Source organism: Aquila chrysaetos, chromosome 12 (assembly GCF_900496995.4).
Source record: "Aquila chrysaetos chrysaetos chromosome 12, bAquChr1.4, whole genome shotgun sequence".
NCBI classification, from domain to species: domain Eukaryota; kingdom Metazoa; phylum Chordata; class Aves; order Accipitriformes; family Accipitridae; genus Aquila; species Aquila chrysaetos.
The window spans coordinates 39753651-39776075 of NC_044015.1; the positions used below are offsets into that span (position 1 = coordinate 39753651).

The 22425-nt window shown below is 40.8% G+C and overlaps 1 protein-coding gene across 11 annotated transcripts in view; it reads left to right on the top strand.

Annotated features, from left to right (window-relative positions):
- Window positions 1-22425, top strand: part of PATJ (PATJ crumbs cell polarity complex component) — a 156869-nt gene that overhangs the window by 75717 nt on the left and 58727 nt on the right. For all 11 annotated transcript variants that reach the window (XM_041127550.1, XM_041127551.1, XM_041127546.1 and 8 more), the window contains one exon: window positions 18154-18350. In XM_041127550.1, the coding sequence (XP_040983484.1) occupies window positions 18154-18350 (197 nt within the window). The remainder of the gene's footprint in view (window positions 1-18153; window positions 18351-22425) is intronic.

The following is a 22425-nucleotide window of genomic DNA, read 5'->3' on the forward strand; positions in this document are numbered from 1 at the left end:
TATAATTGATGGCATCTCATAATAGAAACAGACAGACGGTTTGCCCTTAAGGAGAGAAAAATCTCAGAAAAATAGGCCCAAGGTCGTCAGAAGAAAGACAAGCACTGAGTCTGTGTATGATGAGGATTTGAGCTGCTTACAGCATTGAATGTTTGTCAGGAATGCAGATATCTTGAAGTACATGCTGGTACAGCAATGGTACAAGGGGGTTTCCCAGGTAAGGATTCAGATCTATCTCTATATTGTGTTTGTTTCCAGCAAGTCATTTTAAGTGTTTTTAGTGATAATTTAGAACTAGTGAAGTGCTGGAGATAAGAAAATAATAGCACAGATCATTTTTTTTCTCAGTTTGAAGCATGGACATATAGCATGATTGGAATATTGAATGCATTTAATATCTTTAAAATATTTTGTCCTGTGTTTGCTTATAAATCATTGTTTCTGTGTACATTGGTGTTCAACATTCTTATATACAAAACTGACATGAGCACGCAGTGCTTAAAGTCTAAGAATTCCTAGCATTAAATTTCTTGCTATATAGAATAATCTACTCTTCCATAACTGTTATTGTAATGTAGAGACAGATGGCTGAATTTTCTTCACTTTGCTTGTTAAGAATGTGTTAGGTAAATGTTTTTAGACTAAAATAAAAAGCTGCTGGGGAATCTAAACTGAATATTCAGCATTTTCATGGTATAAGGAGGCAAAACAAGAATAAAGCAATGTGATAGTAAACAAATGAGCTATTGGCAATGAAGGATAATCTAATCTTTAAATATTGCCTTAGATTGCATTTGTTCTTAGGTATGATCTTTTCTTCCAACACAAGCCAGGTATCCAGAGAATAGCATTAAAATGCTAGGCATGAAATATACTGGTTTGATGTTTTAAGGTTATTACATTGTCTAAGGCATGGTGCAGGTGGCTTATGTTGTTTGGGATCTTTGATCTTACTCAGGTGTTACAGATAAGTAATTTCATATAACTTACAGATAGAAGATAATGTCTGCGGTATAAATCTGCATACACAGGTACAAACTTGCTAAGAGAGGATAATAGAAGTAGATTTTTATATTGCTCTCATTGAAGAGCACTTAATATCACTGCAATGACTTGCAACTATAAATATGTAAAAAGGATGTAAATATTTCAATAAATAAATGAAAGACAAACACCAGCTCATAAAAGGTGGTTATGTGTTTATATTCTTGAACGTCTGATTTTTAGATAGGAAGGTATCTTTCGTCATTACCATCATAAATGATGTTGCTCCACTGCACAAAAAAAAAAAATTAAAAAGAAACTCTACCGTGCATCATGTCTTGTCCAGACTAGCACAGCATTGCTTTTAGTTAGAATACAGACTAGATTATTTGCATAATAGCTCTGTTCCAAAATGGTCTGCTTGGTTTAAACAGTAGCTGCTCCAAATATGTAGTGGAAGTAAGCCTCTAACAGAAGGGGAAGTAAAAATGTTAAATGACAATAATTTTATTCTTTACAGATGTTACCTAGTTTTCCACAGTATTACAGTAATTGAGACAGCTGTCCAGAATAACTTCTTTAACTGTTTGAGAAAGTTGAAGTTATCTTTTGCTCCTCAATCTTAAGACTTGATTCTTCCTCATTCAATGTAGTGACTTAGAGGCTAGTCATCAATTTACCTTCTGCTTTGAGCAGGTATGTAATTGCTCTTTATCAGGATAGCTGACATGCAAAGAGCAATCCAGAATATTTATCTGTAGGTATGCTAGCTATAGTACACTGTGACAGACTATTAAAAATTCTCTTTATGCCTGGTAGTGGCCACATGCATATTGAAAACTACTTGCAAGCTAATGACATTAGGAAGGAGATCTGTACACACATATGCATATATATGTGCGTGTGTACAAGAGACTGCTATCTGCATCAGAAGAACATCTCTATTTTATCAGCAAATTCAAAATACTTTTGCCGTGTTGAAATTAGAAGAGATGTTGTGGCAACTGGCTAAAGGGCAGGTAGTTCTTTCTGCTACCCCAGAAATAATAATGAGCCTTTTATTATTAGTGTAATGATGGGCATGGCTGTTTGCTTCATCAGTATTTAGAGATCATGGCTTGTGCTTCTCCATCTCTGCTTCCCAATGTAGAGAGCTGTGTCCGTGGGCAGAGTCTGTAGCCATTGCACCCATTCTGCAGAGGCGAGGGATGAGCACCTCCATCGAGACATCCATTAATCCAGATTACTTCGGTGAATGGGAAAGTGTTTCCAACAGGCAGATGGCACATCAGGTACCCCTGGCCAGTGGCATCTTGGTGCTGTGTGGTCCCAGCTCTGTCCTTGCCCTGCCTACCACCCGTGCTGTGGGAACCAGCCGCTGCCAGGATCCACAGCTGTAATTTAAGATGCAGGAGCAGAGTTGATGTTGGTGTCATATTCTGGGGTCGTTTTGAGGAGATAAGGGAGAAGGGGGAGCAAAGTGGAGTAAGGGGGTTTGTGAGTTAGAACGTGCAACAGGAGACTAGGACAGGTAAGGGGACTGTTTGTGGTCCTGGTCTGGGGGAAGGACATGGTTTAAATGCAGAGGAGGACCCTACACTTCTGCATGTCTTTATGCAGACAGGCCAGCACAGAGCCAGGAGCCACTGTCGTCCCAACAGCAGTAGCTGAGTGAGCTAAATTTGGGAATTCCTGTTCAGGTGATGACTGTACTCCTGCCAGGGGACAGAGCTACAGGTGAATTATGTATGTTGTCTGAAGCCAGGAGTGGTAAACCTTGACTTTGTCATACCATTTTGTGATTGTTCTGTAGATAGCAAATGCTTTTAATGGTTGTTTGGGGGTGTTTTTTAAATGCTTTAGGTAGTTTCACCAAGTGTATTAGCTATCACGTATTTATAAATACTTATGTGTTTTATCTGCGATTTCAGAACCGTAAGCTTAAGTAGCATTTTTTGACCTGTAAATGTCAAATTTGTGTAGTATACTGAACCAGGTCCTCTATAAAGTGAGGTGGGAAGTCATCACCAGGTGTGATGGTCCTGGGAATATTACAAGACATTGAACATAAGTTCTCATACTTGTAATGTGCTGTTACTTAGAGTTGAACCACATACCTAAATTGGGAGGAATTTGGATGGAAATGCCAGAGAGTATGAAGGCACAAGGCTTTTGTTTATGTGTGCACATGCATGTGTGCACACAGTTATGGCTCTTTATGCTGTGCTTGTGAGAGCAGAGAGGGATTACACCATCCAAATGGTTCTTAAAGATATTATGCTACTAAGTCTCCATCCCTCCAGGTGCTCTGGGAGTAAACAGCAAGCAGCAGCATTTGCTGTACCTTAAAACAACAGTGAAGTGTATCATATACTACTACAGTGTGTAATGGTCCTGAAATTGTCTGGTCTGGTAAAGCCATGACTGTTCTGTAACGCAGTCAGTGGGGTCGATCAGCTGCAGCAGATCGGCTGGATGCCCAGGGAAGGAGGAGGGATGAGATTCTCTTGGTGCTTGACCCTCCTGCCCCCTGAGCCAGGCTCACCTGCAACTTGGAACTTCAAATCTGGACATTTTTCTGCACTGAATTGTAAACCTCAATGCAAACAGTGTTCTGAACTAGAAACTATATTTCTTTCAAGTGTTTGGCAAAAAAATTTGTTTTAAACCCCCTAAGGTTTGGCTGTACTCCCCTCCATTTTGTAACCTGTTATTCTCTTAGGGATATGACAGATTATTAGAGGATTAATACAGTATAATTTTGTTGTGTATCATTAATGTATTTAAATAGACAATGCAGTAATTTTTACAGCAAGAGCTCATTTCAGGATTGAGTTGTTAGAAGTATAGAAGATGTGATTTTTTTTAAATACTGTTTTTCAAGGGAAGAAGGCTGTTAAGTCAACAGCCTGACAGCATGGTATGTAGTGAGGTATCACTGAAGGGCTGGGAGAAGAGTGGAAGGTGAATAAATGAGATGAGACTGGGATGTGATGGACGAGGGAGTAAGTAGAGCTGTATGCAAGGATGAGCATGGGCAGCTTATGAGCGAGGGCCAAGAAAGAGGTTGAAAGGGATTTTGTGAGGAATGGGGAGTTCAGCGAAGCCTTTCAGGGACAGAATGATGTGGTCATTCTTTTGTGCGTGCAGGAGGCATATTGTGGCGTTGTAAATGGACAGGACTTGCACAGCGACATGCGTCAGGGAGAGCGCCGGCTCGGAAGGGCAGAGCGAGCAGCACCCGCGGCAGCTGCTGGCACCGTGAGCGGATGGCTCTTGGCATCGGAGCAAACCAATGGGCTAACCCCTTCGTCGTCCCTGGACGGGTCTGTGTAGCAGCCAGTTGGTGCATCTGCTCAGCCCGTCCTCCCTGTCCCTTGACAGCCGTGTGTTGGCAGACCTTCCCCTTTTCCTTTTTGGCCAATTTCTGTACTCTGCTTGGAGAGACGCAGAAGAGACGTTTTGAGGGGAGGACAGAGGCACTGGTTGGGTGCTCTCTGTGCTGCCTCCGGCCAGGACTTGAGTGCGGAGTTGTGAAGATTTTAACGAGTACTTCTGCGAGTACTGCAGCTAATGAAGTTGGATTCCTACAGATTTGTGTCTCCCATTCGACTGACTTGCGTGTTGAGGAAGGTGTGAGCTCCGATTTAAGTTTTTCCTGTCGCTGGAGCATTTCTAAGGGCTTTCTCTCATGTGAATTCTTTGACGCTTTAATAAAGTGTGATCTCACACTGAAGCCTTTCCCCCAGTCAGGGTATTTATCAGGTTTCTCTTCTCTGCACGGCTGCCTATTTTCATGAACCTTTTACAGTACCTTTGAGACCCCCAGTCCACCATCAGATTTGCTTCAAATTGGCCAGCAGGTTCAAAGTTTTTGGGGCAGGAGCTTGGATTGCACAGGGTATGATTGCATAAGCTTTGTTCCTATACAAAAACAGAATAGAATGATTTACCATATTAGAATTAAACTTAATTTATATTAAGATATTAAAATATAATTAATAAACACTGGAGCATAATCCCGGACTGCAGTTCAGAAGACCTGGCGTCTCTTCCAGCTTGGTTACCGTCTGCTGGATGTCTTGGTTAGCCATCTGTCGTTAAGATACACAAAGCATCTTGAGCCTTCTGGAGCACCATGCCACGGTTTGCAGGGGTTAGATGGCCATCTAAATTTTAAAATAAAATAAAATAAAAAGCAGGATCCATGGAGTTCCAGCTTACCCAAAACACAGTGTTTATTCCTGAGGAGCAAGTCATGGATGCATCTGAATCATCCCTTTTGAGGGCTAAATGCAGTAAAAACTACCATACTCCACTCTTATTTTTCCCTCAAGCATTTGTTTTTTAACTTTCTCTTAGTTGATTTCCTCCTCCAGAGTGGAAAAAGTAAGCCTGTTTAATATAGTGAAGTTTATCTGTTTAGCTCTTCCTCTTGGATAAATCCTTGGAGATGGATTTGTTTTGCCAGAAGGAAAAGAGAGAGTACTTGACATATTGCAAGTCTCTATTCACATACATCATCAATTTCCTGATTATAATTGTGTTCATTTAAAAAATGCCCAAAGCTTAATGCATTAATATCTTTACTTCATTAAATACATTAAAGACAAGCTATTTGTTACCTAATAACATGTTTTGGTAATAATAAAAAAAACATGTTAAAATACTGTGTTCACTTGTCTGTGATTTTATTTTTCTTCCACAGAGAAATGAACGCCTTGTTTATCACCTCTTATTTGAAACGTGGTATAAGCAAAGGTGTCTGACCCTAATCCTCTTATTTTACTCTTTGTGGAAGAGAAAACAGGTCTGCCAGACTCTATCTTTTGGAGAAATTAAAAACAATCAGAATATAATTTCTGATACAAAATATTGTCTTATTTAATCAAATCTGTCAAGTTTTATGATGTCATAAGTGCAGCATAAACTGATTAACTTTTTGTATAGACTCTCAAGACAACTGATTAGATAAGATGTATGGCTTATTTAGGGAGAGTATACAACTGTTTTATGATTTCACAGTGATACTAAATGGAGATTTTTGCTGGGGGAGGGATTGGTATCCATTCATCTGTCCAGATCCCCCTGCCTCACCTGATGGAAAAGGAAAATGGCAGTTGACTCTGTAAATGCAAGAGTTGCTGTCTGACTGACACTTTCAGTGGTAGAAAAATCTGTGTTCTTATTAGCACAGCATACATATTTTCAGTTTTGTATCACATAGGACAATTTAAAATTATTCCAAGTAATAAACCCTTCCTTTCTCATTTTAAGAAGTGACATTCGAGTTAATTCTTTATTTGATTGGTGCCTTTCTCTTTTGGAATAATAGCATTAATCAAATGGTATGTTTTCAGCCTGGAAGGTTGCATTTTAGTTGTTCAGCTATATGAGAAGTGTATACTTTGTCATCCTCTTCTAATGTTCTGCTATTGCTCAGGCTGAAGCTCTACAATATGAGACCATCTAACTGCGAGGCGAAAGGGGGAGCTCCCACCTTCCCCAGTTGTTTAGGGTACTTGGGTGCTTGTTGCTCTTCCCTTCCTCAGCCTGTTCAACTCACACAGCCGAAAACTGCTCCACCGTTAAAGAGGAATGGTTTTCTGGTGGGTTGGTGACCTGCACAGGCTCACAGAGGAGTCTGAGGAGCACGAGAGCTGCCTTGAACAGAGGAGTGAGGGAGGACGTTCTCCTTCAGCTCTGCTTCACATGGGTCTTCTCATGGGCTAAACGCATGATCTAAAATTAAAGTGCTGTGCTGTGGCTCCCTTTCTTTCATCCTCTGCTCCCTAAGGCTGGAAAAGGTCTTCACTTTGAGATACAGCTTGAGCTACGGCACCACCTCAGCAGCGAAGCGTACAGGCTGAGTGTGAAGCAAGTGATGAGAAGGTGTGGGCTGTGCAAATACTGCTCTGCACAACACTGCCAGCTGGACCAGGCTGACAAGAAACCAAAGCACCTAAAGGGGAGCTGCAGTTTGCTTCTCCTGAAACTGGAGGGGAACACGGGACCGTGTTAAAGACGGGAACGCAGCAGCACACGGGCACTTGGTCTTGGCTGAGTCTTGTAGCTCAGTGGCTGGCTTGGGAAAGGAATCCTGTGGATTAGTGTTACCAGATGTTGCCAGAAGTACTGTCTTCATCATGGGAGAGCCAATTTGTGTATCAGAAATCTCATTCGGAGATGTGGCAGTAGGTCTCTCTCTTCCGAGTTGCAGGTCTCTTTTGGACTTGAAGCCAACAGTTGCCCAGTGGTGGCTATACTGTTAGCTTGTGTACCGGTTTTACATGTAATACTAGGATTAATACATTAGACATCATAAATGGAATATACACGATAGCTAAAGATACAGAAAGATATAGTAGACTAATTATTATTGGGGTTTTGTTAATAGAAGAGGCTTTAAAGTGAAATTCTAGATATGTATTTGTTTTGTTCTAAGGCACAGAAATTGGTAGTCTGCAGCATTGCCAGGTGTTGCAGTCATTTTTCATTTTCATTTTACCTCAGCAATCAAAGGCGAGCCATGACATTGGGAAACCCAGGTTTGTACTTAAACAAAGCCTCTAAGCATTGCTTGATGTTGTAAAAAGCTTGAAAATGGCTCAAGTGCCATTTGATACCTCAAAAAAACAGGACCTAGAACCAACCCAGACTTACTCTTTTGAAATTTCTTGCCTCTGTAGGAGCATTGCATGATGTGGGAAGGTATGGGTGGGCTGGCCCTGTTCTTCTTATCTAATATTTCGTTTCTTGGCTTCATATACAGAAGTGTGCAGTGATGAGGTGGATGTGCAGGGATGATCTTCAGGTAGCTGACAGACCTTTCAGCAGCACTGTGGAATTAGAGAGCATGGTTTCAGTGTCCTGTGCAAAAGCACAGAGGATCCTAAAAGTCATCAGATAGTTTGTAAGTGTTTGAGGAGCTGTAATCAGTTTGATGAAAGACTAACCAGGTATGAACCTAGCAAAATACTGATTCTGTATTGCTGCCTAAATTAAAAAAAAAAAAAAAAAAAAAAGAGAGAGAGATAAACAATACTCAACAGTGTTGTGGGGCTGGTCAGGTCTGTTCTATAAGTGGAGTATGTTCTATCAGCTTATGTCCTCTAAAAGCTGGATACGCATCTTTTTTAATATTCAGCTGCTTTTTTATTTAAATTGGATTTGTGCTTAATTTAAATCAAACATTTTCTGCTTTTAACATGCATTGTAAGTTTTAAATGGCAATCTACATAAAGATCTGAGCATACTCTAACCTATTAGCATAATTTAAGTGAAAAAACTGTTCAGGAAAAGTATGTGTGCACCCAGAGAATTGAGAGAAATCTGGACCCAGAACTGACTGTAGTAAAAAGCCAGCTTTTGACTTTTCTTCAGCAGCCTGAAACAAAGACCTATTCTCTCTACAGCTTATTCAACTAATTCAGTGGGAATAAAAATAGCTTATCAAACTTGAACAACTTACTAGGAGCTGAAAAAGGATATTTTTCTTTTCTGGTCTGTGAATAAAAACTAGGAGTGTGAAGTTGAGAGTTGTCAGTTGGAAAATTATGGAAGTGTTTGTGGCCATGGTGTGATGGCAGAACCTCCTCCGAGGTCACTGCACAGTGTTTATCGTTAACTAGGTGTTCATGAAGGCCCAAAGACAGACAAAAGGAAATCTTTGACAAAGTGGAAATTAGGCCATTTAAAAATGGGTTTGATCACCACAGAACCTCCATTATCTACTGTGTGAATAACAATGCTTTTGTTTAATATTCCGGCTTTAAATGAAAACACTTCAATAAAACCATTTTTCTTATATTAATCACAATTGGCATATTTGTATGCAATATTTTTATTACAAAGCTGTTGCTTATATTTTAATTGCATTCTAATTTCTGTCCAAATACAAACAGTATATATTGTTGGGAAAAATATATAGTATAGAAGAAATGTTGTTCACAATATCTGACATACAAGATAAATCTTGAGCATTTCAACAGATGTATAGAAAATTTTATATTTCCTTAAATACTTATATAGCATTTTATCCCCATAGTTGGCCTAAAGAAGGAACATACAATATAAATACAATCTTTTATTGTAGGTAAATGTATTTTTGTAGTGACAAACTAGTTACAATCAATTCTTAGCAAAATAACTAAAACCTGAAAATATTGAAGAGGATTAAAATTTATCGTTAAGATCACAGTTGAATTAAATCACAACTAAAGTAGCTGATCATGATCTATCTTCCCTGGTTCTTCTCACTGTTAAGACTTGCACTATATTTTCCAACATAGGTCTGTGGGTGTTTTCCCGGGCTTTACAGTCCCAGATGACTCATCCAATTTTAATCTTTTGTAATCGCTGTCACAGCGTATTTAAAAATTGCTGTACCAACAAACTTAAACTACTGTGGTGAGGTTTTTTAATCAAAAAATTTAATTTAGTCCTTGTCAAGTCACACCGATTTTACGTAGCTTTGTTGCGTTGCAAGGCTGTGCTGCTATGGCAAAGCAAGTGATCATTTTCGGCTGAGACATTCTTCCTGCCATCTCCTCTCCACCATCTCTTATCCCAGCTGTACAGTATCATTTCCTCCTCTTCACCTTCTCTTTCACAACCAGGTGTTTAGTCTTTTTTATTTTTATGGCTTGTTAGTGCAACTGTTTGGGGGGTTTTTTTAAGCTTTACGGTTTTTTGTCTACATTTCACAAATGGTGGCAATTCCCCTGGTGACCTTCCTTTAAGAGTTTTCTTTTGATCTTTGGGCTCATCGGGTTATGTTTGCTGGTCAAAAAGTCTTTATTAGTAAGTCCAAAAGTGTCCCCATTTTCTCATCCCGTCCCCCTCTAGATGGAGGACGTTCAGGCTCTCATTGCAGGTTCTTAAATTAAGAACGAATTGCTATGTCAGAAATGTCTCATCACCTTGGCTTCTGAGAGGTGTCCTCTGTGCTGCCTTTCACAACTACTTATCACTGAGAAAGTTGGCGCTTGGGCCCGTAACAGCCTTTGCTAGGTAACAAACTTCCAGTTTTTGACAATAGTCTGATGCCGCTCTCTTTAATTAGACTCAGTGCAGAAAGATTCCAAGGTAATGACTGTGCCAGTTGCTTTGTGGGAACATCGTTATTTAAAGATGAAACACTGTCAGATCAAGTTACGCTGTATTACTGTCAAGGGAGGAAGAATTTAAATGTTCACAATACTCATTTATTCGTGTTGAGACTAAGCAGAAAAGCAATGGATTAGAATTCCCCAATATTCTTTGTTCGGTTTCAGACACCCTTGCTCTTCCATCAAATGAATGAGCAGCTTTCAAATACAAATGTAGGGAATGGATTATAGATCCTAGCAGAGCAATGTGATCAGGAGCAGACCAGAAAACCTGCTCCTACCAGAAGGAGTAGCTTAGAAAAGAAATTTCTATCCCAATTGTGTGATTTTTTTCCAAAACTGCATTGTAAAATGGGTCATTAAAACATCATCTGTCACAGCATCTGGGAATCTGATTTTGTGTGTGAACATCATGCATCCTTACAGATCTCTGACACTTGGTGGGCATGCCGACGCCAGGAGGCGGCTGCTGTGCAGCAGGCCAGAAGTGCAAGCAACGTGCACTTAGAGCTATTTCAAATTTCCTTGAGACTTTGCAGATGGAAATCAGTATTTTCTAATGTTCTTATACTGTTAACATGTCCTAGCTTCCCGGAGAACTATGTTAGGCAAGCCTCAGCAGAGCAGGAGCAAGACTGCCTTCCTCTCGGGAGGTGCAGCGTACGTGAGCCTGGCAGCTGTGATAACTGAGCCTTATCTCCAGGCTGCTCGGTGCCATCACCACTGAGTGGGCTGGGAAGCTCTGAAGACTGCAGTATTTTGCCCTTAGATGACTTAAACTGCATGGTACAATGTAATATACTGCAATATTATACAGTAGAGGGTTTTTTTATGGGATTTTTCTCAGTTATCTTTCCAACAGCTTAAAAATAGGGTCTACAGCAGCTGTCTTTTGAGGCTACCCCACATTTTAAGGATGTAATTAGTTCAGAATGCCTTCAGCTGGGCCTTTTGTGGGCCCAAACATCAACCATGATGTGATATATTTTTGCACATAGCTATTTGTATCCTCATAGAGGATTTTATCAAAAGAAAAATGTCTTTGTTGCTGTTTGACTCTATTTAATCAACTAGTGGCAGTATGATGCTCCAACAGCTAGCCCATTTGGTGTGTCTCCCATCTAGTGGAAACCACCAGTTTATCAGTCCCAGGACAGCAGGCAAGAAACACACGGGCAGCTTTTGCCAGTCCTTTCCTCCAAAGCCTGTAAGACTGCGGGATCGTCAGCTGGTGCGGAGGAACTGCGAGCTCAGCGTCAGCGCTCCACCGGAGAGACTGATTGCGAGATCACAGCACCCAGAGGAGGTCACTTCTGAGGAAACCCGAGTGCTCTGATGAGGGTTAATGCGTCATTTGAAAGGCAAATGAGTGGAAGTATTGTGTGCAGGGGAGGGCAGATTCCCTTGTAATCAGCAATTATTAGCATCAGGATGCTCTGCTTACCACACTTTCACTAAATGTCCTTTTAAAAATGTTAAAGATCTCAGGTAAACATTGGTATGAATAGACTCATCATGTCCTTGTCATCTAATTAAAAAAGAAAAACATACAATATCTCTTCTTCGGAGAACTTAAATGTTTTGTAATGAAACTGCATCTTTAGAATGAAGCTTTGGGCCTGAAATGAGGAAAAAAACCTGTTGGCAAGAATTCCATTTGTTCAAAATGTTGATGTGAGATAGTGCAAGCATTGGAGATGCTCCCTCATGTTACGGACTGCAGTTACCCTGGTTTTCAGCCAGGGCTAAATGTCACTTTTCTCTCCACTGTTGTCTTTGAGTGTGACGATTCCTTGATAATAGGAAGAAAAAATTAATGATAACTGTTTCTAAATGTCACCTGCTCACAGGAACAAAATGAAATGGTACTTGAAGTGGATTGTGGAGAATCTCATTATACCTGTTCTCCTGGATTAGTTAAAAATCACTAGCAGAAATTTTTACCTTACACTCTAGAAAAAGTGATGTGGGGGACAGTGCCATTTAAGGAAAGTGTTGGAGGAGAAGGAGAGTTTTCTTGTGTGAGCTGAGAAGCTGCTGCAAGTGTTTGCATGGCATGAGAGGAGCAAAATTGAATGGGAGCCTCAGCTGAAGGGAGCAGTGAGAAGAAAAGAAACTCAGATATCACAAATAATAGCCCAAATCCTTCACACGAAAAAAGAAGAAAAGAGGCAGTCTTCAAGTTAGGGTAAGAATATCATCTCACAAGAGTTTACTGCATGCTTGTTTTTCACTTCAGCTTGGGTGAGTTGTACTTGTGAGAGTATCAAAGCCCACGCTTTAGCTGCTCATCTAAAGAAGGCTTTGTCTGTGTGGCACCTTGTGCATGCTGTCTCCCTCATGTACTTAAAAGTAATGTTATAATATTTTGGCTCACAGTATTTTGGGGAGGAAGGGGAGAAATGAGAAATCCAGCCACGGAGCTTTTTTTTTTTTTTTTTTTTTTTTTCCCCTCCTCTTTCCTTGTATATGACAGACTTGGGCTTGGGGTGCGAGCATTAATTGAAGCGTGCCAAGGTGGGAGCATTCACTGAAGTGTGCCAAAGAATAATAGAAATGCTGGGGTTTATTTTTCTCTAAAAATCATCACTTCAGTTTTGGTAAATGACTTCCAAATGGTGTACATGAAGCAAAGCATTGCCAAAGGGATGGTGTGGCTGTCAAAGGGAGGTTGTAGGGGATGCTGAGTTTCTGGGTCAGATGGGGAACCCACAGCTCCAGCATCCCACTGCAGGGATGTTCCCTGCCCACGCGTTTGGAGATAACAGCTTTTGCAAAGATGTGAGCCCCGGCAGCCTCTGTCCTCTCCTCTCACCACCTGAGGGAGGGGGACTGGTCATAACATGATCTCTGGCTCTTCCATTTAGATTTGCCAGTTTTGAATACAACTGCCCTATTTTTCTCATGCATGCTGATCACTAAGAGAAGAATTGGAATGATTTTATGGAATTTAAGAAAACATTACAGAAATTCTCTTCTCTCTATTTTTCAGTTTAAAGCTTATGAAAACAGACAAGTGCATCGCTTTTGAGATAAGGTTTGAAGAACTGTCTGCCTCCTTGCAGCTGAATAGAGGGCTAGTGGGAAGATTAAAACAATAAGCTTATTATATTATTAGTAGTGGGAGAATTCTAAACCCCATTTGTTCAATTATGGTCCCTTCAATATGCTTATTTAGGTTCTTGTAAATTGTAATCAGTAAATTGGACGTGCTGCCCTCACAGCTCTAGGGTTAGCTTTCAAGGGACTCCCTACTTTTTTTTTTTTTAATGTTTATAGTGAAATCAAGAAGGGAATTAGTTGTTTGATATGCAAGGTTGGCTCTGTGTAGTGGATGCTGGCTGCATTCTGATATCTATCATTACTAAATGAAAAACAGTGGTTGTGATGCTGCAGCACTGCTGTCTAAGCAGAGTAATCTCAGAAAAGGCTAAGACTGTAACCATGTTATGTGCTATGCGATAAAAATGGTAGCTAAAACCATTAAAATGAACACAGGCTGATAAATGAGACCATTGTAAAGTCTCCAAAAGCCAGCATATGTTGCTAATAGTTATCTGAGGTAACGCAAGAGGGATGTAAAATCCTCAGTATCACCTTCTATATACAAATATCGTTTGTCATCTCTTTTTGTGGTGTTTTTCCCCCTTTCTTTTCTCTGTATTTTGCCTTGACAGTTTTAATACTGAGCATTTGGTACTAAATCCAATCACCTAGCTGAGTCATCCAGAGCTTTTTCTTTCCTCTTTTTACCTTTCTAGATGGACTCTAATTTGCATCACGCAGAGACACCATTTTCAAAAGAAACACCTCTTCCCTTTCAGCTCATTTAACTGGAGATTTCAGCAGGTTTGGGAAGCATGCTCCTCAGCCCTTTGCAAGTGCTTTATATATCTTTGTAATTTAAAGAGCCTTTTGCCTTCCTGAGAAGTGCTGTCTGTTTTTTCCGTGCAGATAAATTGTGTATTTGTTGCAATACTAGATCATGCAAACTCCAATATCCTGACCATATTGTCCCCATTTATTTCTTTTATCTCTCTGTTTAATATAATAGGAATAGCGGCTGAAGCAGGGAAACATATGCAGCAGCATAATAGTATATTGTTTGAAAGCAGTTGTCTTCCATTTCCAGGGTTTCTCTTTGAAATGTAATTGTCTGCTAATATAACTGGGAAATATTATTGCAGGAGCTTATACTTGTGCTTTTAGTTCACGTTACATCTGTATAGTATTTTTAAAAGACACTAGATACAACCTTAGCTAGTTAAGTATCGTTGGTGAGATATGTTTGCAGAAGTTGCGATAGGCATATTGTCACCGAATGTGGAAACAACTCCATGTAGTGCCAAAACAAGAAACGCCGTGTCCCATGTGTAATGCAGCAACAACAGAATTACAATTGCCTTGTGTAAAGTATCTGGTAATGAAGGCAGATAATGGAATTCTTTGCAAAAGCAGATGCTAACTGGCTCCCCAATGCTAGGCAGAGAACTGAAAAGTGATACCAGCTGGAGGGGAGAAAAAACAGCTGAAAAAGGCATTAAAAAGAAGATGCCTTAGATGCACGTTTGTTTAAGCAGTAAATACTTGTTTAAAATAATCTTATGAGATTCTTATTAAGAGGCAAACTGAGAATACGATTACAATGTTATAGGAAGTCAGCTGGATGCCCAAAGGATATTTGTATGCAGATTGGATGAGTAACGCAATGACACCGCTGGGAATAGCGCGTTATCATTTACACTGCAAGGCTGGCTGGTGAGGACAGCCCTTGGAAGTGTTTAATTGCAGGAGGTGGGGCTTGCGAGAGCCAGAACCTTCTGTTCTTCAGGGAGGAGACAGCATGCCCAGCTAAGGGAGGCTTGCGTTAGAAGCAGACAGCATGCCCAGCTAAGGGAGGCTTGCGTTTAGAAGCAGGGGTATCTCTGCTTGTCCCTACGTGCGTGAACATGTACACACATGCTTGCGTCTTCTCCGGCAGCACTCGATAACGGTGCCCTCCTGCCGGGCTGGAAGCAGTGCTTGGCACGTAGCATCTTCATTGTTTCCCCTGTAGTCTCCCACTATTTTACCACTCCAGTCACCTCAGCCGTTTCAAATAGTTGCTTCGTAAATGAATGTGATAATTTAATGAAGGGCTTGGTCCACACAGGTTTCCTTCTGTTGTAAGCATGGATTTTTTTCAAACCCAGGGAGCAGGGAAGACCCTTTGGGAAAAAAAAAAAAAAAAAATGCTCTTAACAAATAAAGCAACTTGATGACCCCTGGAGTTGGTTTCTGGTTTTTGCCCAGATAAATTTTTCTTTACCCAAAGACTTGTTCCCACAGTGGGGGATTACTGGCACAGCTGGAGTGCTGAGCTAGGCATCGGCCAGTGCTGGCCCAATGCAGGGAGACCAGAAACTTTAGTGGGGCTCTGCCTCATCCCAGGCAATTGCCCTAACTACTAATTTTTGGAAGACTAAAACTTACTTTTAGTTTCAGCCCAGCATCGGAAGGGAATATATGCGTACTTCTGAACAGCTAACATTTTTCCCATGTGAGAAAACTCATTTTTGGACTGCTCCAGCAGGAGGAAGTGCTGCAGAGTTTACAGACTTCCTGATACTGGTAGTCTCAGACAGCACCTGTCTGCAGATAGAGGCTCGAGCTATATGTGTCCATGTGCAGAGTGTCGCAGAGCAGCTCCTGCATCAGGCTCGTGTTGGGGAATTTTAAGTAGTTTTACTGACAAGGAAGAAATGAGTGTTGAAGCAGTCTCTGAAGATGCGCAGTTTCATCTGTACAGCGTTTAAGCGTGTGTGTTCTCCTTGCCCCTTCACCTCTTTTCTGTGCATCCGAGTACCCGTTGCTAAAAACATGCTTTAAACGTGCGCTTTGCTCCTAGCAAATGAAAGTGAGATGTGTTGTCCATGTAAAACAAGCAAGGGAAGGAGCTGTGGCAAAGCAACGATCAGTCAACAGCATCCCTCCAGAGCACTGATTCTTTGCTTTATCCACAAAAGTGCAATTGCTAAGAAATCCCTTTTCTGCTGATGACTTGTTCTTAATATTCTTATGGCTGGGATACGCTGCAGCTACTTGCTGTGCTGTAATGAGTGGTTTGTCTAATTGTGGTGGGCAGAAAATGTTTTAGTGCTCTTCAGGTCTGGACTTCGCTTAATGGGAAAAGAATATTAAACCTCAGCAGTGTGAAGAAAACGTGTGTGGCTGTGTATGTGCTTGCATCTGCTGTACTTTCAGAAGCACTGTTTTCAAGACCTTTCCTCGCTTGCTTTTCTTCGGCAGGAGGTATCCTGCAAACTAAGCAGAAAAAAAAACACTTTCCAAATTCAAGTAGCAAATCACACCTCTAATTACATTTTGACCCCATTAGTTAAGAAATATATTAAAGAACTGTGCAGCTACATGGATTACCATTTAATGCAGTTATATGAATTTTTGGCATATAATTGATAGTAACAAATGAGTTTTCTAATTTTTTATGATATTCTGATTTTGTGCAGACCTCTGTAGGGCTTTACAGCTTTCCAGGGATTACATCTCACCCTTAACATACGCCCCCAGGTTTTTAGGCTCAGGCTGCAGGCCACCAGGGATTTTGAGCACGGCAGGAAAATGCCAGCCTGTAAATACAGCAACAGGAGAGCTGGTTCTTGTCTGTGTTGCTCTGAGTGTACGTCATGCTCTCGGGTGCATCTAGGGTTGGAGACGGGAGACTGCTCCCCCTGTCCCAGCGGTCTCTGCCGAAGCACGAGGGGCTGCTGGTAGAATTGCTGAAGAAGGACCCTCTGAGAGGAGAGCCGCTGGGGTGGACCCAAGTTTGGCTAAATCACACCGGCAGCCTGCACAGGGGCCGTGGAAGCAACACCTCTACTTCATTGTCTGACTTCTCAGCAGTTTTTATTCACTTTTAGTTGCTTCCCTCTCACCTTCCCCAGCCCTTTCCCCTCTTCCTTGTTGTCATGGGAACATTCACTACAGTGGTTAAATCATACTATTAAAATACACTTCCCTGGTAGAATGGTAATAGCTAATATTGATCTAGCTACTGCTGCTGACGCAGGGATATAGTTGAACATATAATATCTCTTATTCCTCTTCTTAATGCATAATGCAGCAGTTTCTTTCACCTTGGGCTCTATACTAAAGGTGACATCCAGCCACAGCAAAATACTTTGACTTGCCTTTTTTTAATGCGTGGCCCAGCTGAAGCATTGGATGCAGGTGGTGTTATGAAGCTGGCTTTAAAATCTGCAAAGGACAATCAGACAGGAAAAAAAATTCACACTTTCTGTGATTGACCCTCACAAACAGTAGTTACAGATGTTTTCATGCCAGTGGTGAAAAGACATTCAGATTAAACTGTCAGCGTCCGCAGGCATACAGTGTGCTCCAAATAACTTTGCAAGTATACTGCACTCTGTCACAGAAATGGTTGAAATGTAGATGAAAGACAAATAACTACCTTAATGCCAAGTGAGGCTGCATTTAAAAATGTAATCATTCATATACATTGTCACTGACATCTGCTTTGAGTAATCATCTGCACAGTAGCACATAATGTTAAGCACAGCATGGTAAGCATATTCCTGAGTCACCAGAAAGAAGCAAAAGTAAAAGATTCTACCTTGAGATGTGAGTTTGCAGTATGTTTGCAGTGTAAGCATTTCAGTTTCCCACAGTGGTTAATTAACCAGCTCTAACTTTATGAGAGTTTCCTGAAATTGATAGTTCTTGTAAGGTAAGATTGAGGTGCCTCTGGAATTCCCTTGTTTACCCTCCTTTCAAAAATTTTTGGTTTAGAACCAGCCTGTTGTACAAATAATTAAAACAGTGCAGTTTTAATGTGAATAGTATTTGCAGCTGATGCTGCATTTTGCTGTGCGAGTGATACAGGCACAGCAAATGACATTTTAGAGTCTGTGCTGGAAAGACCTTTGTTAACAAAGACTAAATGCTGAGAAGCCATCAATTTCTAGCATATTTGTATGTGTTCTTCAACATCTGCATGTAAGTTATTTTATGTTATAACTCATTATATGTTTGATCTTTCTAGAAAAAATCAGGCAAAGATATGCTGATCTACCAGGAGAGTTGCACATTATTGAGCTTGAGAAAGACAAAAATGGGCTCGGACTGAGTCTCGCTGGCAACAAGGACCGCTCTCGTATGAGCATCTTTGTAGTTGGTATCAATCCAGATGGACCTGCAGGACGAGATGGAAGGATGCATATTGGCGATGAACTTCTAGAGGTAAGTGTTTCCTTTAACTACGAAGCAGGGTTCATATGGAGAGAGGGAGAGGCATATGTGAAGCTATCATTTGAACCTTAAATAAAGCCTGCAAATGGAATTAGGTGGCTGAGGCAAGGAGCTGCACTGATTTATGCCAACTGAGAACTTGGCCTTTGGCAGGTAAATGTATTTTCAGTGAAACAAAAATCACTGGCCTGTGAAAACTAATGTCTTGTCAGTGAAGTCTGTGCTCTCAGCATGTTCACAAGCTATGCTTAGGGAGGGACTGTTGAAAGGCGGGAAGGGGACAGTAAATCTATCCTTGTAGTGCATATGTGGTTTTACAGGGAAATTCACACCTTACATTAAAAAAAAAACCAAAACCCCCTCAAAGTTACCATATGTGTTTTTACAGATGACAGGGATATTCCCCATCCTGAAAATAAATTTCATGCTGTAATCTGTTTTGATCTGTTGTAACTTAAAATACTTATTTTCTTTAGTCGTGTCTGGCACAAGTTCACGCACAAGGCAAGAGAGCTTGTTAGCAAGTAGAGTATTTTGTCTTCACTTTTTCTCCTATCTCCTTGCTTCACCTTCAGGTTGAAAACGCAGATTTCCTACACTTCATCTGATTTTTGGCTATTGCAAAGTGACACTTCGCTGCAGTACCTGCAGTGGTTCCCCACATCATGATTGCTTCAGCAGTTTAAAAAAATCAGCCATCCCTGGGGATCTTTCCTTTAGAGAGAAGCATTCACTGAAGAGCAGGTATATGCTGACCTACTGCTCTCCATGGGTGGTGATTTTTCCATCCTTCAGCAACTCTCTGTGCCATCAGAACCACCTATTTTCTCACATTTCTTGACTTGAGAAAGAGCAATTTGACTGCCTGGAGATACCTTGGAAGTACTCAGAATTGTCTAAGCATTTGTCATTGTCTAACAGTTCTGTAATTATGGGTTTTCAATACACATAGTACAAGAAAGACTTGTTTTGCTATAATAATAGCACCATCTGAAAGTTTATTATTTTCTTTTTAAGTGTGATAAATGGTATGAAGGTTTATACCATACTGGAGTAGGGTAGGAAAATTACTTTCTCCTTCAAATTTATGTTCATTCTGTCCCTGGCACCAAATTCTAATGGTAAAAAAATTAAAATTGACGAATTTTGGGTGTATACCAGTTGAAAGGACTCATGGTACTGTTTTCCTCTGTGCATATCATAGACCAGGTAGTTCCTGGTAGAGGAAAGGTAGAGCCTTTTGCATCAATACTTTCCCACAAAGAAGGGTCCACTGAAGTTTTCTTATATCTCACGAGTTACTCCTTGCAGTGTTTGTTTGATCTAATGTTAAGTATTGCTAGCAGTACTTGAAAGATGCACCATCTGTGATTAATCACATCTATCTCAAGGCCTGGGATTTGTGTGCATGAGCCATGTTATAAGTAGCATTTTCCAAAGTGGTGGTGTTGCCCTACTTCCTCTCCCTGTCAAGTTGGAGATGAAATGATTTTTTTCTTCAGTGGAAGGAAAGTGATGTTCCCCATCTCAAAAATGCTAAACTTCAAATAAACTGAAGTTCAAAGAGACTTTAGTAACTACCTCGCTTGTTTACCTTTGCGATCAAATTAAAGGTGTGTCACCAGTGGGCAGAAGTGCGATTACTTACATGAAAGGATGTAGTGATCTCATTCTGGTCCCCAGTGAGTATGTATCCAGTGTCAAAACATCCTGTATTACAAAGGAATGGGTTGTGCATTAGGCATGTACAGACGTCTCATGTTCACACCAGTGGTCAATTATTCACAGCTCAGGTTTTTGTCTTTTAAAAGCATTTCAGTGTTATGCAAATAGCATTGAAATGGAACTAATGGGCATTCACACTGGCAGGTTTTTTCTTAATAACCATTAGGTTCAATAACTATTTCAGTAACCATTAGGAATCCTCATACCCAAGAAGTATATGGGTCACTGAGGTAGGAATATCACAGAATGGTTGGGCCTGGAAGGGACCTCCGGCGGTCATCTGGTCCAACTCCCCTTGCTCAAGCAGGGCCATCTCAAGCCAGGTGCCCAGGACTGTCCAGGTGGCTTTTGAATATCTCCAGTATGATTTCATGCTACTTCCATGCCAGTGATGCAGAGGTCAAGGTGGTCAACCGGCTTTACTTGCTGTGTCTTTTACAACAAAATGCATTAAAAGAGCATTAATGGCAAATGCAAGTGTTCAGAAGTGAGGAAATGACAGAATCCAGACTATTTGGTTTTCTCCAGTTGAAGACATAAAATTAAAGACTGTGAGTATCGTTGTTGGTCGCAGAAGCGTTTTATCTCTCCCATGGTATCCTTCCCTCATTTAGAGGTCTGGATGGACAATCTTTACTGATGAAGCAACTTAACTTCTCTTCCTTTGGGTAGTGCTTCACTGCATGTAGGTATTAAATTGCCCTACCTGCAGACTGAGCTGCTGGCCATTGCCCACTGGTCAAATACGTAGTTATTCCATAGGAAAAAAGGTATTGGACTTTGCATCCACTTCATTCATAAGTATCTGAGGTCATTTTTCCTGGTATTCTCATCTGTTCATTAGCAAATAGACCACCCTCAACCCTCACCTAACTGCCTATATTTGCACCTGCATCTTTGATTACGCATCAGTTTTGAATACTAGAGCGTATCGGCAAGAGAAGGGATTGACATCTTAGGAAGGCTCTAGCATTTCTGCACTGTCCTGGGTTGCCCCAGTGAATCCTGTTGCTTAGTGTTGCTCCGTTAAAACGGTGGATGCTACTACAGTGTGTGCAGATAATTCCCCATGGCTGTTGATGGGGGTAAGGTTAATGGGATGGAGATATATAGAGAGCTATAGATAGACAGATAGATATTACCTCTTCATTTTTCTTTTGAACTGGGGTTTGATTGGATTCAATTGAAGGATGTGGCATACTGCCAGACTGCCTCAGTTCCTTATTCATAAAGTCTTTTGTCACTGAATTAATGAAATATCATCTCACTTTTAGCTTCTGCAAACAACAGTAGTCTTTTGGGGGCATGATCCTGGCTCGTTTTCAAAGTCAATCTGGCCTATACATTGAGTGAAATGCAGGTCACATTAAAAATTGTATGTAATCCTTATTTTTTTAATACATCTTCTGTGATGTATTTTGGATGGGTATGTTCCTGGAGAAAACAGCTTTTTGAGGGAGAGGGTCCTTTCATCCTACTTTCATATGTGGAGGAAAATTACTTGGGTCAGAATTTGGTCCCTGTGCAAAAGAATGTATTTTTTACATGACACAAGTTCTGCTTTTCAGTTCTTTTTCCAAGCAAAGAAACCATCTGTGGTGCTCCCGCCTTGCACTCTTGCTGTTTTAGTGCAGGTGTCTGCACTGCTTCGTATCTTATTAGTTTGGGCTTAGTCCCGTGGCTGATTGTGCCCAGCATGGCCCGCAGCGTGTTCACGTGGTGCTGTACCTGTGCTGTTAAGCCCTGCTGCTCGTGAGCTCTGCATGGGTCTGTCCTGTTGGTAGGTTTTATTCACACTGAATAATCCACCCTGTTATTATCATCTCTCCACAAGAGAGTCAACTGTGTTCTATTAATAAACCAAGCTGTTCAGAGCCCTGTTATGCTAAATTACTGATGTTGGGATTTTCTGCCATCTTCGTGTCCCTGCTTATCTTGCTGAAAATGGGCCAGGAGGTGGAAGGAAACTGCTCGTTTGGATGTTTTGCTCTAGGAGGCCACAGCGCTTCTTGAAAGAGTGAAAGCTAGTGTTCATAGTCAAGAATTGCTGGACAAATTTGCCTGTTTTTCATTCTGGACTGTTGCATGAGAGGCAATTTTTTTCTTTTTTTATGCCACTTTTGTCGTAGCTCAAAGCCAGAGGACTTCTGTGCTAAATGTATTTTTATTGCTATTTTATTTTAAGATTCTTAGATAAGTATGTTATGCTGTAATAATATAGCAGATACATCAGTATTTTGCCCACTTAAATGAACTACCCACCCAAATTCACAATGCCACTTCTGTTTTAGAATGCGGGGGACTGGCATTTTATTCTCAGTTTATTTGTTGTGGGATTGTT